This window comes from Typopeltis vanoorti, chromosome 3 (assembly GCF_054136105.1).
Source record: "Typopeltis vanoorti isolate ZY-2024b chromosome 3, IOZ_Tvanoo_1.0, whole genome shotgun sequence".
Lineage (NCBI taxonomy): Eukaryota > Metazoa > Arthropoda > Arachnida > Uropygi > Thelyphonidae > Typopeltis > Typopeltis vanoorti.
Window position 1 is genome coordinate 106,957,336 of NC_143551.1, and position 17,612 is coordinate 106,974,947.

A 17,612-nucleotide genomic window follows, 5' to 3' on the forward strand; every position below is an offset into this window, starting at 1 on the left:
GTGCAGCATAAGTTTTTTGCATGTAATGGGTGATGAACAGAATGTGTTGCCTGATGAGCTAGTGCGGATACATGGAATCAACTTACACTGCTTAGAAAGAAATCCACGGACACTACAGTGTGAGAAACAGTCATGGCGCCAACTTTAATAAGATGTAAGACCTATTTTCTCTGTGGTGACTACAGCAATTCTACGGGGAATATTTCACACGCGTACGATAGCGATCAATGGGAAATTTGGACCGTTCTTCTTGTAGATATGTAATAAGGTCCTGCACTATTGTGGGGCGGAGGTCCCATGACATCACCCGACGCTCCAGTTCAGCCCACAGATGTTCACTAGGGTTGATATTAGGACTCTGTGGCGGACAGTCAAATGTGGTGACGTTCATTCCCACAAACCACAGCAGCAGCCTTATGACACAGTGCATTGTGTTGCTGAAAGAGACAATGGTCAGTTCCGTAGAAACGCCACGAAGTAGGAAGCATTGCACTGTCCAGAATGTTCAGATACCTCTCGGAGTTCAATGTTCGTGGCACCACAAACAGAGGTCAGAGGCCAAACCAGGGAAAACAAGGCCATGCCATCACACTGCTACCTCCGAATTTCATATATGGGGTTACGCACTCTAGTAAGAGACGTTCACCGGGCATCCGCCACACTCTCTGCTCGGTAGAGGGGGTGTAGCGTAATTTGTTGCTCCATAAATCAGCATTCCAAGCTTCTGCGTCCCACTGTTGCATGTTGGTTCGGGTAATGTGAGGCTTGCATGTTGAAGACCTTCCATTTGTGTTCCAAAGGTATACACAAAACCATCCCAAATACATGCAGTACCTTTGGTTCTGCATGTATTTGGACCGACCGACGAATGGCAGTTTTTACATATTATCCTTCGTAGTACCCTACGGTCACGTTCGGTGAGTGTGATGGGTTGTCTACTGCGGGTAGCACTTGCATCTCAGTATAGTATCACTGATTGTTGACGTGGGATGGCCCAGTTTGTCAACAATTTTCTAAACAGATAGGGCTGCAACATGGCATACTATCACAGCGCCTCTTTTCAACTTGGACCAGTTCCCTTCTCGCTGCCATTTCACCCGGACACAATTGCACTGACTTGGGAGCATCATATTCATCCAATTTATACCGGCTAAAAATACATGACTCGTTACACGGCACGATGCACCTTGCACATGGCGTGTCCTTTGACTTCTTTCCAAGTAGTGTAAGCTGAGGTATGATAGTACGAAGTAATCTAAAAGAGATAACATGAATCTGGACTTCATGAGTCTTGCTTCCTGGAGGTGTTTATTAATAATAGTAATAAATCCAGAGAAAAGTATAACTATATAACAATACATCTAAATTTTATATTCTCACTAATAGTGAGTAAATAGCCCATATTTAATCTCTCTCTCTCTCTCTCTCTCTGACATAAAAATGACGACAGTTCAGAACAGCTGAAATTGCACATTTAATGGATAGCAAAATATTTACAGAGTGATCCGATATCTAATGCCAAATTCTGTAACATATTCTTAAATAGTTATAAAGCATTTGAGAAAAATACTAAAAGGTTTTTTCATAAGATCACATAAGATCATTTCAAAGTCGTTACCATTATCACTTCGGAATATAATAAGTCACATCACAGAAGTTGCTGCATGAATATCAATGCATAGAAGAAAAGTTTGTATCCTATCATCAAGAAAAGTTCAAAACTTGTCACACTTTAAGATCACATGTAAATATGAACAGGAAGATATTTATCGCGAAAAAGAAAAGCATACCAGGTATGCGTTATCAATTTGTTTTTCTCATAGAGTCATTCGTTACTTCGTTACATTCGGTTTTTGACGAGTGATCTTTCTCTAAATCTTCTTCCTCTAATACTACGGGAATGATTTTTTCATTTTCTGAAGTTTCGGGAGGTAATTTATTTGCACATATATACAATATGCCTTCAGCGGCCACAAAAGAAGCGCAAATTGTCTCCATCTGTATATCGTTAGGCAATAAATAACGTCGGGTGAATTCCCGAGAAATAAAACCATGTTGGTCTTGCTTTTCCTCTTGTTTTCCGTGAATTATCAACATTCGGTCAATCATTTTTATAGATATTTCTCGAGAATTAAAATAGCGTACATCTATCGTTACCTGGAATTTATCATCCTCGTTTTGAACACCGATAATTTCCGTACTCAGGTGACGAGCAGACGACCAACAGAAGCGGGTAGAAAGATTCCGTAGCAAAAAATCTTCGTCTGCTATTGAATCATCAAAGCTGGAATTCCCATTAAGAGTATTTTTCCGCATATGTGACAGATTTGGTCCCAAAAACATCGGTAAAAAACTATGTGAAAAAGGCATGCTTCAAACGTAAACAAAACACAGGCTTTCCTGTATATATCGTGCACCTCGTGTGATTGAGCATCACATCTGACCTTTTATATGAGAGCAAGCATGCACTACGACTGCTCCACATGTTCTCGAATCAAAAATCGATCGATTGCGTGCAGGAAAAGGGTGGAGAAGTTTCGCTACAAAATTATGGGATTTGTCATATACATAATATAGGAGTCGAAACCATGCAGAATATAGGCGAGGAATAAAAATAGTATACTTCACAGATATATTTACATATCGATATTAAGTCTAATATGTCTATAACGCTGGAAGCAAAATAAAAAAAAAAAAACTGTTAGAAATGAAATGATTCTATGTTTAGGCTCTTAAGGTTTGAAAATATTAGATGAATGGGGATAACAGTTCTGCATTTCCCCTCTTCTCTTTATGTGAATCTCGCCCACGAACTTACAGTATACTAATAATAGTACCACGGGTGATACTAATATTCGACCTAAGAATTAGATGACATCAGGAAATCTTGCTCTAGAGACAAAGCATAGAATTTTTTTTACGAGCCACCTCAGCATTCAGTAAACAGAATGATCTCACATCGGGGGGATGAAATTCATCTTCCGCTTAAAGACCTTCAAGAAACGTCCATTCCTGCAGCCTGTTAGTTGAAGAGTGGGAATGCGAACCACTAGGCCAACATTTAGCATTAACATCAAATGTGTGAAATGTGTGTGTGTGTGTGTGTGTGTGTGTGTGTGTGTGTGTGTGTGTGTGTGTGTGTGTGTGTGTGTGTGTGTGTGTGTGTGTGTGTGTGTGTGTGTGTGTGTGTCTACTCTATAATACAAAATGATAAGCTTTTTTGTAGCGTTTTTTGTCAAGTTATTCGAAACGTTTTGAAACTCAGGGGCTACCCTGAGTGTCGAGTCTTCAAAATTCGAGTCATCAGAATTCAAGGAGAACTGGCCTTCCAGTCCGCAACTCGGGAGGTTTGGCGCCATAGGCACCAGGGGTGGGAAGGACCCCTTTCGAGTTTTGAAAATTCGAGTCATCAGAATTCAAGGAGAACCGGCCTACCAGTCGTCAACTCCGGGGGGCATAGGTGCCAGGGGGGAGGAACCCCCTTTCGAATTTTCAAAATTCGAGTCATCAGAATTCAAGGAGAATCGGCCTACCAGTCCGCAACTCGGGAGGGGGAGGGGTTGGGCGCCATAGGAGCTGGGGGGGAGGAACCCGTTTCGAGTTTTCAAAATTTGAGTCATCAGAATTCAAGGAAAACCGGCCTACCAGTCGTTAACTCAGGGGGGGGGCGACGTAGTACTCATATATATACATGAGTATATATGCGTGTGGATGTGAAGTATATAAAACTTCACCCCCCCACACACACACCCAATATATATATATATTGGGTGGGTGGGTAGGTGTGAAGTTTTTAAACAATAAGCTTTCTAACAATATCTTTTGCTTGTAGATGTAAAAATAGATGTAAATCTTTGAACATCAAATCTTACAGAAAAATAATTCAGTTAAAATTGACTCAAGTGCGTACATGCATATAAGTTCAGACTTTGTGATTTTATCGATTATATTTATATTCATTACGTTTGTTTCAAATAACAAGGAAAGAAGTGAAACGACTCATGCCTGGATGCCAGAATCGGGTTTTTGTTATTATTATCATGGTGATCATTATTATATATACCATATACTCGTATGTCGGTGTATAACATATATGAAATTTAAAAAATGCAAAAACCAGGGGAGTCCTTTTACAAACTAGTTATAAAATCTGGACCTTTGAATTCGGCGATGGAAAACATTGTCAAGCGACCTTCTAGCACCTATAGTAATGTGATATGTAGCGGTGTTATGTTACGCATGTATTGTGCTCAATCTTTTGATATGTTAATATAGTGATATATTAGCATATTGATATATTTTATATATAAATATTTGAATTTTTGAGAGCCTGTGTAGCTCAGTGGATGTGGCGTTTGCACACCACGGAGCTTGGCCGCACGAAGGAAGAATTGGTTTCAAATCTAGTTGGCGACTAGAGGAAATTTTTCTAATCTTTTTTCGACCGGTTCCCGAGTTAGTCGATCTCTGGCAAGGGAAAGCGGGTTTTTCTCCCGGAAATTTGGCTTTTTAAATTCAAGAAAATCGACCGTAGAACCCACACTATCTTCAGACATTAAATATATTGTGTTAGGATTAGAGACCACGTGATAGCGGCACTTGTTGAGCTGTCTCTTCACTGTGTGCCGTTTAATTACTGATAGCCTTGGGACAGCTATCTGTGATTGGGTACCAGTGGAGATTGAACTGCCTACTCAGTCTCCAAAGTTAGATAGGACTAAAACGGCCTCGCCTACTCCCTATACGATAATAAAAAGGCGTTAGCTGTTTTTTTTTTTCACTTAAATCCTAATGAAACCTTACTGATGATCATATAAATTACAATATACGAAACAGAGGACTGTAAAATAAACAAATCTAATCCATTTTATTCCCCATAGAGAATAGGTGACTGTAAAATAAACAAATCTAATCCATTTTATTCCCCATAGAGAATAGGTGAAGCCGTTTTAGGACTATCTAATTTTTGGAAACTGAGAGCAGCCCATCTCCACCCTTAGTCAATCAGAGATAGCGTGTCCAAAACTATCACTAATTTTAAACGGAATCCGAAGAAGAGAAGCAGAGGACTGGTATACACGTAATAATCAATTTTACTGATTGTCTCGTACAGGAAAACATTAGTAATAAATTACACTAAAGAAAATACCTGAGGTGATTGCTATTCCTACATTATATTTAAGTAAAAAAATATAATGTAGTGTAATATATAAAATATAATATAATGTAAGATTTGTGGATGTCTTTCGGCGAGTAGAACACAAAATAAAGAGTTTGAAAAGAGGATTTTTTGGGTCGTCTTATACGCCCAGTGCCTTATACGTTTTTAAGTTTCCGCATTGCCAGATATACGAGGTCAGTATACAGGACAGTGAATCGAGACATCTGTCCCTTCGACACAGTATCGTTTCTCATAAATTAGTATCTAAATACAGCAATACGAATCTTCTATTTTAAAATTTCGTCCAAAGCATGATCGATGGCTTATAACTGATAAATTTCCCATCCAGTATTTTACAAAATTTGAGATAGTTAAAAGTAGCTATCGGAAAAAAAGCTATCGGAATGATTTAATTTGTGTGCAAATTAAATCATTCCTTTCTTTTATCATTTCCGTTTTACACGCATGAATCTTAAATCCTTTGATTTAAGATTGTATGTGATAAATCCATACATGGTCACAAACTATGATCGTTATGTTATTTCATGTTTTGAAATGATGTTTTTATCACTTAAAGCCATGATATTTGTACAACAGTCTTTGCTGTTTGCCTTCCTTCCGGTCGCCGTAAACTGCTTTATTGTTATTCACCTTTCAGCAATCTATGTTGCTGTTGATGGCATATAATATATAGTATTTATATATTCCAGTAATAAAATATTATATCTTATGTATTTATAATTAATATATACTGTTGGAAGGAATTCACAATAACTAATAAAATCCAAGAGAGAGAGAGAGAGAGAGAGAGAGAGAGTGTCCATACACTACAAACATAAAAGGCACACACACACACACACACACACACACACACACACACACACACACACACACACACACACACACACACACACACACACACACACACACACACACACACACACACACACACACCTCTCAGTAGCACAATCACTATCTATCACTATTTGATGGAAAACAACTGGGTTTGGTTTCTATTGAGGGAGACACTATTTAAAGGACCTTTTCGAATGAAGGCCAGTTATCCATCGTTGATACGGAAAGTCTTCCTTTCAAAAATAGTTTTCTTTTTCCGTGAAATAACAGGCTGTACATTAGAATTCCATCCTATAATTACATTACTAAAATAAATTTATGAAGCATCAAATTACATTGGTAATAATGGGCCTATTAGATCATATTTTACTAATTAGGTAAATGAAGATGGGGCCATATATTAACCTAACCACAAGTACATTGTAGCACTTGCTAATTAATATGCCGAAGGTTAAATTTGTTTTTGAAAGTTAAATGTCGAATAGTTTTAAATAATTAAATAGTTTGAATCACTTTTGCAGATTTTTAAACGTATGTTCTGGAACAGAAAGAAAATTAAAATATATTTTATATATGTAAAAAAAAGCGTACATATTAAAAGAGCATTATTTTCATCAAATTCGGCTCTTGGAAAAGATATCGAAATCTACCACAGTTGATTTCAAAGTGTGGAACGTGCCCCTGATGAAGCTGAACTCTGCATCAAGAGCTAGATGAGCAATAGTATCCAAGTAACAGCCTTTTAATTTATGAATCGTGTAACTAACACTGTTAATTAATTATTAACATTTAAATAACGTTAACTGATATCACCAACTTATTTATTACAATTTAGATAAACAAAACACTTGTTACGGTTGTTATTTGGAAGATTTATTTAAAGTAAAGGTTTATTTATTTAAAGTAAAAGTAAAATGAAAAGTTCGTGATATAGAGATTCTACTCTAATTTACTGGAAAACTTTATTTTTTCCCAACTGTCTCATCAATAGGACTATTTACATATTTGTTAACAATAAAAAATGCTTATTCATATATATTAGATATGTGTGCATCTTCATCACAATTCCTTGCAAGGATTTACGCCTGTTTATGGCCTGTTCCAGCTCCAGAGGCTCAGTAAGACTCTATCTTTATGCGCTCTATTTGCATTCATTAACATCTTCCATCCATTTATTTATATGTCTCAATTACTGGTTCTCGGTTTGAACCTTATTATGTCTTCATTTCTTTTCTGATCAAATAGGGTATATTTTGCTGTTTTTCTCATATTCATTCAGCTGCTATTAATCTTTGTTTATTTTTGTGTTAGCTACACCAATAGTGTTGGTTATGGCTAGTACGTTAGAAACTTTTAATGCAATCTGTCATTGTACTGAGTTGGTTCGAGCACCGAATTTATTATACGAGTACTATTATTCTTAGGTATTTTGTAATTTTCATATTTATGTTATTTTTCTTCTCATGAAACTTTGCATCCTATATAAATCAATTATTTAGGATGCACACGATTATAAATTATTTACCAATTTTCATTATTTATTGCTCTTTTTATTTCAGGTTAAATCTTGATATTCAAAAGCTACTGTTTTTTATTATTCGGTTAGATATTTCGAATTCTTCAACCATTTCCTTTAGGTTTATAATTAAACTTTTTAATGAGTTTTAGCTTCTTCAGAATTAGTAATTATTTATTAACTGCTCATCTCTCTCATTGAGCTATATTTTAATATGTTTAAATTCACATTAGAGTATAGCTCAAATAAAGATAATATTATTTCTTTCCATTTGAGTTTTGCTGTCATCCATGTCTGATCCCCTGGTTTATTACTTTCCAAGATGACAGGAAGGAGCACTGTTATTTGGTATTTGTATCTCTTGTTATATGTTATGTGAAATGTTTCTTTTTACTCTTTACCAAATGCTTTTCAAAATCTATAAAATCCATATGTGCCTCTCGATTCTCTCTTTTCTGTTATTGATTTTGAACAGAGGACTGGATCGGAGGGCAATTTTCTAAAACCCATTCCACTCTTCCAGACAACAATTTTCTAATTATCTTTTTAATTTAATATTATTTTATATATTCTGTATCAGAAATTTAAAATACTCAAAAATTTAAAACTTTATGACAGACATTTAAAATACTTATAATTTTTGAATCACCTTTATTACCTTTATATATATATATGGAACTTACAGTATATATGGAACTTACAGTAAATTTCCCTAGTGATTTTTCACTTATATATATATATATATATATACAGGGTGTTCGGGATAAATTTGACATATTTATAATTAATTATATTTTTCCGTAAGTTACATGTATTAACACACACTTCTCTTCATTTAAAAGTTTGGACCCTTCTTCATTCATATACAAGATGTCAGAAAGGATGGATAGCTGGAACCCACCTGAATCATGGAAGAGAATAACTTGTATCATGATGATTCGTGCCCGCCATCAAAATAAGGATATTACGACTGCTGCCCAATGCTCCCTGAATACAGTAAAAACAATCAGGCATGAACTAGAGACTTGCAATGGTGACTACGAGGATGTAGCAAGAAGAAAGATCCCTAGCAGACGATCTGATTGCGTTCGTACAGCAGAATTCCTCGCAAATCTGCAGGAACAGGTGTTGAAGAACCCTGGCATTGGAATTCGGGCTTTGTTCGTGGAGCTGCTAACTGTAGTCAAGCCCTGGATAACAAGGGTAGCCAATGGTAGGCCGTATGTATGGCAGCAGGATTCGGTCCCTTGCCACACCTCTGGGAAAAGTCAAAAATGGTTGTCTGAAAATTTCTACGACTTCACCAGTCCAAATGTTTGGCCTCCAAACTCCCCAGACCTTAACCCCATGGATTATTTTGTATGGGGCGCAGTTGAAAAAGACACCAATCGCACTTCCAGTAATACAAAAGCCCAGTTAATGGATAAAATTAAAACAGTTTTTGCGGCCCTTCCCAGGGAGACTATAGCATCAGCTTGTTCGAGGTTCCGAAGCAGAATTGAAGCTGTGATCGATGCTAATGGTGGTTATTTTGAGTAAATCTTGTTGATAGTATTGTAATTAACTCTGCCTGTAATGTTTTTTTGTCAATTCATTAAATTTAATAGATACAAAGAAGATTTTCTTTTTCCTTACGAAACTGTCAAATTTATCCCGAACACCCTGTATATGTTAAGAATACCAAGCAATTTTTAAAAACCTGGTTTTTAAAAATTGCTTGGTATTCTTAACATTTAATATACCCAAGGTAAAATACTTTCTACATATATATATATAGTCATTTCCCGGTGTAGACTGCTCCACATATTGGGGGCTGAAGTGGCTTGAAATTAAACGTTTGGTCTCTAGAGTAGGTTTCCAGATTATGTAAAAGAAATAAAAATGAAAAATGAACCTACACACGGTACTAATGTGTTATAAGGTTACAAACTTTTATGGATAACAGCTACATAAAAAAAAAGAAACAAACAAACTTCTTATAGAAATAAAGTCTTTCTATAAGCATATATTTCCATAAATATATCCGGAAACCTACTTTAAGACCGAATATAGAGCTTCGCTCATGCTTTTAAGCAATAGTTTTGTGCAAAAAAACATGAAAAACTGTTAAAAATTCCAAAGTTCAAAAAAAGACTACCATAAAAGTGCTAAATATATATGCAGAGACGAAATTAAATCGCAATTGGAACCTTAGATGGCAACAAGTGGTCACGTAACTTTATGTGCGTATATCGCTGAACTATCGAATCGTTGTCGTTGCAATCTAGAGATGCTGATTTCTGATCCGTGAAATGCAACGAAATGAGTTTGCGATGCTCATTAGTATAATTCATTTATATCTCCAGAGACTGTGTACCATAAAAAACGCGATTTTTTTTCCTTTATGATAAAAAATAATCTTGTATATGCAATAAATTATATACGCTGAAACTTCTTTCAGCACAGCTGAAAAAACATTATGATTTCAGCATGTATTAGATCAGTGGCGCACCCAGAGGGGGAGCCAAGGGGCACTGACACATCCCAAAGAAAAAGGGGGGAAAAAATAGAAAATTTTCCAAAAATCTTTTCTTAATTAAAATTTATTTTGTTACTTATGTTGTGTCGTGTCTTCTATTTCTATACTACTTATGAATTAGCGGTCATATAAGTGGGAATACCCTATAGCTCTCGGGATCACAGTCGCTGTGAACACAAGGCGAATGAAGTAGCGCTCGGGCGGACCGAGCGCTACTTCATTTGCCAGAGCCGGGCCAGAGGAGATCACGGGTATCATGTATTGGTGATCATTGAGATGCTCAGTCATAGATAGTATGCAATGTGTAGTGTTTATTCTCAAATCGTCAACACAACTTGTCCCCCCCACCAAGATTAAATCCTGAGTGCACCATTGTATTAGATATTATAATAAAATTTTAAATCTTTTTTAAATTAACTAAAATAATTTAAAATGAAATCTAATAAATTAAAGTAATAATTTAAAATAATTAAAATTATTCAAGATTTTAAAATGATACAATATTTAAAAGAATAGCGCCTTTAGTTCATCATTTAGGATAGTTTATCATTTCGTGATGAACATATTTCTCTTAAAATACACAGAAATGGGGAATATATTAAAGACAAACCTTATTTCAAAGCCGAATATATGTAGAAACTTTGAAAGTTTCGAATTTTAATCAGAGAGCTTATAACAATACAATCCTCAGCATCGGAATTGTCTTGGCTTGCATTACGTAAAAGACACGAGCGCTTCCCAGGCGTCCGTATATTCGCATTTATTACTGAATTTCATAAGAAGGTTTCACTAGTCTGACAATTGTTTAGAACTGGTTGGTTCTCTTCAGAGACCAAGCAGAAAACTTAATTCTGCTTCTGAAGGACAAAAAAACCTTCATTAAGAACAAAGCAGTTAGAGTCAAAGTAGTCCAAGTCAGAGAGTTGGATTTTTCATAAGTGAACTGGTTTTGAAGCTTTCTGGCTCCTTCTTTGAAAATGTCTCTTAGCATTTGTTCAATTAAAATCAATAGTGATGCTAAATATAATAAACATAGTTTATATGGGTTTGTTAACCTATTTCAAGGAATAAAAACACAACAAATAATATTAGTGTATGGAGTAAATTGAGGTTGACAATTTACTCCCTTGCAATGAGCTGACCATTCTGTCAAGTTCAATTGCTAAAATCTTGGAGGGAAGAGTCCACACATTATTTGACCAGGACGTTGAATGACATATTTTCTTTCTTTCTTTCTTTTTAATTCTAAAATACTGATATAAATTATGATAGAAAGCAGTTATCAGGTAATAAAACCGATTGTCAAAAATTAAATATATAATTTATTAATACTTATATTTGTTTATATTTCGGCGAGCATTAGGCCTGATTAATAGCAGGCTTAATGCTCATCGAATCATTATTCTATTAAATGCAAACTGAAAATACAGAAGAACAAATGCATATATTTGTTCTCGAATTTATGTATACTGTATATACAATTATATACATGATTATTATTTTCGTCCTCTCTCTCTCTCTCTCTCTCTCCCCTTTCCTTGACTAATTTGAAGATCTTTGTTGTTTAGCTAATGTAAATAGTCTTCCCTCGATGAGTCTTTGGACTCCCTGGAGGTGTCAAATAATAATTATTATTATCGACTTATTCAGCCTGCCCATCACAGAGTAAATTTTAAAAATAATAAATTTCGACAAATAAAAAAAAATAAAAAAAAAACGACTGTTAGAAATCCAGATTTTAAATAGTAAACATTTTATTACAGTCCAAACACAATGTATTCGTATTATATCCATTATCTAATCATCGACTGACATATACACACTGTAGAAATAATCAGCCATTGTACTTTGGCAGGAACATTAGCGCATCAAGCATGATTCCTATCACTATATGACACCAAACAGCAAAGTATCTAGCGCTTCACTTGGTTTTCGGTGCTGCGTCCTGGGTTACCTGTTTTGTTTCCTGAGTCGCTGGCGATGCCTGGATTACTGGAGCTTCTTGGGGGGCAGGTGCAGCTGGAGTTTCTGGGGTTGTTGGTGCAGCTGGAGTTGGTGCCGCCTGGATCACGGATTCTGCCGCTGCAGGGGTCACTGGCGTTTCCTGAGTTGGTGGTGGTTGTGGTGCTGCTGCTGCTGCTGGAGTTGGAGCTTCCTTGGGCGGTGCTTGTGTTTTTTCGGCACTAGCCACTGCAGCAGTTTCTTTAACAGTTATTGGAACCGCTCTCTCATTGGGTTTTGGTGGTTCCACAGCGTTCTTTGGAGCATGTACAGTCAAAATCCCTTCAGGACTTATGGAAGAGACAACAGTTGCTGGGTCGACACCTTTCGGCAGCATGTATCGCCTAGTAAATTCCCTAGTTATGAATCCATGCTGGTCAGCTATCTCTTCATGCTTGCCGTGAATCACTATGTAATCATCGGTAGTCTTTACGGTGAGTTCCTTAGGAGAAAAGTGACTCACGTCCAGCATCACCTGGAAAGAATTCTCGTCGATTTTCACATCAGAGACACCTGTGGTTTTTATATCGAGATCCTGCCTTCGTGGACGAAGATAAAAGCCATGGTAGAGTGTCGGTGGCAGAAGATCGCCTTGAGCCAATCCTAGACCGAAATGCTGATCCATAATGCGGGAAGGAAAGTCCCAGATATCCCACCAGTCACGACCGACGAGAGTAGTGGGCACACTACGAGAAAGAGCCATTGCAGTCAATGTCACTTGACGGGGCTGTGGGCGATGTTTAGCTTTCCCGGATTTCGAAAGCTTTTATATCTCCCTTCCCGCATCACGGAGATAGCCCGAGACGAGATATTTACAGAAACTTCTCTTCTGGGTGTCACGCGAACGTGGCCTAGAACGCTCGGAGCCACGAGTGCGAAACACGTTTTCCCAACGTCATTGCTAAATATATACCACTTCTTAGAGAAGAGAAATTATGGAAAACATCTCTTGGCAAAATCATCCCTCTTTGCTCCTCTTTTCTTTTTTTCATTTTTCTTCTAAGGAAAAAAATAATCCTTAAAAACAATGTGTGTGTGTGTGTGTGTGTGTGTGTGTGTGTGTGTGTGTGTGTGTGTGTGTGTGTGAGAGAGAGAGAGAGATACGTGAATTATGAGATAATTACCCTATTCTAGAGTTTAAGGATTCCCTTAAACTCTAGAATAGGGTAATTATCTCATATAATAAAATAAAATAAAAGAATAAAACAATATCTATTTTTAGCAATTAACCCACAATCCATTTATTTGGATATTAACTTTTTTTCCGAAAGTTCCGAAATAAAAATATATTAAAAATAGCTGACCAGTTTTTAAACTGAACTTCTTTTATTCCAGAGCTGCTGTGCAGAGGAAAAACGGCACTGAAGTACATAAAAAATAAATAAATAAAAATTATAGAAAATAGCAACATATTTGTTACTATTATTAATTTTATTATGATGACACTAATGTACTATAGATTTAAAACGTCTCATGGACGGAATCATCACAACAAATTATAAAATTATTTTAAAAAAAAAATGCCCTATTAAAGATTTCATTTATATGATATCCAAAAATTCCAATAATTAAGACAGTGTAGAAATACTTGGTGACTTGGATTAAAAGCAACAATGATTAAATCCTGGTATAGCAAGTATCCTGGCAAAGCAAACTCGAGCAACTCATGTGAGAAAAAAATATATCCACCGAAAAATTTAGAAAAAAAAATTACTGTAAATACAAATTTAATAACGGAAAACTCACGTACAAGGATTATTTAATAGTATAATTTTCGCCTGTGTGTCGCAAGCATCTTCAGTACATATTAAGCTCAAATTAAACAATAACTGACAATTCCAAAAAGCGCCACCTAAGTAGCTGGTGTAAGATAACTAAAAAGGTCAATAAATTTCCTAACAAAAAAAAAAATTTATACAACAAAAAAGTTACGAAAGATTAGCTGATTTGCAAAGTACTATCTCCCATAAAGGGGATAGACGTAAGCCATCGGATCTGTTTAAGTTAGAAGAATGAAGTTTCACATGTTTCTTTATAAAGGCGTTCCATGAGGAACCGACTTTTGTGAAGGACTCTTGTCTTTCTCCAATAAATTTTATGTCTAATAAAGATGGCATGTTCTGCAAGTCCAGACTTTTCAGGTTTAAAGTATTCAATATAAGATTGGTGTTCTTCTAGCCGAATAGAGGCAGATCTTCCTGTTTCTCCGAAATAAGATAATCCACAAGAGCACGGAATCTGGTAGACACATGGATAATTAAGACGTGGAAGCTTGTCCTTAGGAGGAGTGAAAAAGGTGGAGATTTTTCTAAACGGTCGAAAGCAACAAAAATATTCAGTGGTTTTAAAACTTTTGCTATACGTTCACTAATGCCTTGTACATAAGGGATAGGAATGCGCGTTATTTCTTCTGTATTCGAAGAGGAAGACATATTAAAACTACTCAAAGCTCTTTTAATGAAGCAATTCTTATAGCCATTAGATAGAAAGGAAGAAGTTATATATTGCGGTTCTTTCTGTAAAAGATCGTCTGAAGAACAAAAGCAGTGGGCCCGATGAATCAATGTTTTAATAGTTCCTGCCTTTGACTGGGATGGTGATGAGATTCAGCATGGATATAATGGCCTGTATGAGTCTTCTTTCTATAGACTGAGAAATGTAGGTTACCATCTGGTTGACGAAGAATTGGAAGATCTAAAAAGGCTAACTGCTTATTTGATTCTACTTTTAATTTTGTTGCCTTTCGACCGTTTAGAAAAATCTTCACCTTTCTCACTTCTTAAGGACAAGCTTCCACATCTTAATCATCTAGGTGTCTACCAGATTCCGTGCTCTTGTGGATTATCTTATTTCGGACAAACGAGAAGATCTGCCTCTATTCGGCTAGAAGAACACCAATCTTATATTGAATACTTTAAACCTGAAAAGTCTGGACTTGCAGAACATGCCATCTTCACTAGACATAGAGTTCATTGGAGAAAGACAAGAGTCCTTCACAAAAGTCGGTTCCTCATGGAACGCCTTTATAAAGAAACATGTGAAACTTTACTTCATTTTCCTAACTTAAACAGATCCGACAGCTTACGTCTATCCCCTTTATGGGAGATAGTACTTTGCAAATCAGCTAATCTTTCGTAACTTTTTGTTGTATAATTTTTTTTTTTTTGTTAGGAAATTTATTGACCTTTTTAGTTATCTTACACCAGCTTCTTAGGTGGTGCTTTTTGGAATTGTCAGTTATTGTTTAATTTGAGCTTAATATGTACTGAAGATGCCTGTGACACACAGGCAAAAATTATACTATTAAATAATCTTTGTACGTGAGTTTTCCGTTTTCAATTTTGTACCGATATGTCTACTCGCGGTATACCTCTTTTAAAACTTAAATTACTGTAAAATTTTCGAGATAGTGAAAAAGAGAACACCAAAACTGGACTTGAGAGCCTAGCCTGAGTCCAATAGCATAAAAGTAGAAATGACAGAATCTAGTTTATGTATAATTAATTCAGAGACCTAGAATAATTACGAAATAATTACTTTAGATTCACTTTTTTAAGAACCCTAATTTATATAAAGTATACATTTTGTATTTCTTTAAGTAAATTACTTTAATGTTGATACTGAATCATAAACTCTTATATCAGTTCTTCATAATAATAATAATAATATTATTATTATTATTATTATTATTCGAGAAAATCAATAAAAAGTAACAAAATGTGTTGCGCGTTTCTGATCCAAATATATCGAAGCAGAGTCGGAAACTTTACTAGAAAAATTTGTTGGAATAACAATAATTTTTGTAGATGATTTTTTGGACTAATAATGAAATTTTTCTTTATTTAATATAGCAGGAAAATACGCTTTGGAAAAAAAAAAGTCAGAGCCTCTCCTCCAAAATATAAATCCTACAGATAATTATAGGAGAGTGCGGAATATAGTAAGGTGAGAAATGCTAAACTATTACAGTACTTATTTCCAATCAGTGAAGGGAGACATCAAGAAAATATAGCAGGGCATGAACGAACTAATAAATAATAGAAGAAAGGAAAACACCCATGAAATACTTTTGCTACTAAAAGTATTTCGTGCAACAAATTCAAACCTACAGACATCCAAAAACTTTACTAAAACTTTTATTAATAAAACTAAAACAAAACTAACTCTGACATCTCTTATAATTTGATAGAATCAGATCCAACGATATAAAGAATAATTTTTGCTCTCTAAAGAAATCGTTCGCAAACTTAGGAGGAAATATTCCTCCTCAAATGAAAACATCAGCGTACAATTTATAAAAGTGGCAATAAGAAGGAAATAAACAGTTACTGTCCTATCTCCAATGTCATCGTGTCGGAAAAAATAATAGAAACACTAATTTTCAAGACTAATTTCAAATGAATCAAATAATAAACGGATTCCAGAAAGGAAAAACTACAACTGATTTGCTGGAGGAATTCGCAGACAAAATGAATCGCTCTCTTGACAAGAGCAAGAACAAAAACATCCTTATTGGATTTAAAACTAACAACAATCGCAATCGATGGCAGATTAATTATGCGGCTCAAAAAACTACCTCTCAGAATGAAATCAGTGCATAAATATAGACAGGAAATTCAGTTCACCAATAGAAACATGTTGTGTTTGCTGAAAGGAGCCATTTTGACACCTTGTTATTTAATATTTACATGAAATGGCCACCTGCTTCAATTCATTGATGACGATACTGGCTGTAGCCCTTACCAACATTTAGAAAGCACTGGCACAAAAAAATACACATCAATTTCCAAAATGGTTCTACGACAGTTCCATTTACCTTAACAAATAAAGACACATACACTGCTTAGGAATAAGTCAAAGAACCCCCCCCCCCTATGAGTAAGGTGCATCATGCCATATAATGAGTCAAGTGTTTGTGTTTGTAGTCGGTATAAATTGGAAGAATATGATACTTCCAAATCAGTGCAACTGTGTCCGGATGAAATGGCGTGTCATGTTTATTTATTTGTCTATTTGTTCGGCAAATTATGGACAGATTTGGCCATCCCAGGTCAACAATCAGTCATAAATAAATAAATTCCGTGTGATTATACAGCGTTCCCCCTTTTTACGGGAGTTCACGGTACCATCTAGTCCCCCCCCCTTAAAAAAAAAATTATCGTCGGGCTCCGAAACCGGCATAGGCTGACGAATCAGACATATGGCTGGGTCAGTATTCCTGACAGTAAACGCGTGTGTCCTCGGACCGGTTTACGGGATGAAAAACACCAGAATAAACTGGCTTAAAAAACCCTGCTGTCCACGCCCAAGACCGGCTAACTTGGCTATGGCTGAGGAAGATTCTTGAGCTCCTCACGTCGTTGACGGGAATCGAACCTATGACACTCCCAGGCATATGGTTGCGAAGTGCAAAGCCACTAGGCTAACCGCGCGGACAACAATCAGTGATACCATACTGAGATGGAAGCTCAAGGAGTCAACTGCAAGTGCTACCTGGAGTGGAGAACTCATCACACTCACCGAACGTGATCGTAGAGTGTTACGAAGAATAATGTAAAAAC

The 17,612-nt window shown here is 36.0% G+C and overlaps 1 protein-coding gene and 1 pseudogene across 1 annotated transcript; both read right to left on the bottom strand.

Annotated features, from left to right (window-relative positions):
• Window positions 1-1,803: 1,803 nt before the first annotated feature.
• LOC150108446 (alpha-crystallin A chain-like) lies at window positions 1,804-2,370 on the bottom strand. The gene has a single exon (XM_090390469.1). The coding sequence runs from the start codon at window positions 2,368-2,370 to the stop codon at window positions 1,804-1,806; it is 567 nt and encodes a 188-aa protein (XP_090246595.1).
• A 9,416-nt stretch (window positions 2,371-11,786) lies between these two features.
• LOC150108447 (alpha-crystallin A chain pseudogene) lies at window positions 11,787-12,885 on the bottom strand (annotated as a pseudogene).
• Window positions 12,886-17,612: the final 4,727 nt, after the last annotated feature.

Excerpts from the sequence above, each read along its gene's own strand:
- LOC150108446 (XM_090390469.1), bottom strand. The coding sequence starts at position 2,370 with ATGCCTTTTTCACATAGTTTTTTACCGATGTTTTTGGGACCAAATCTG.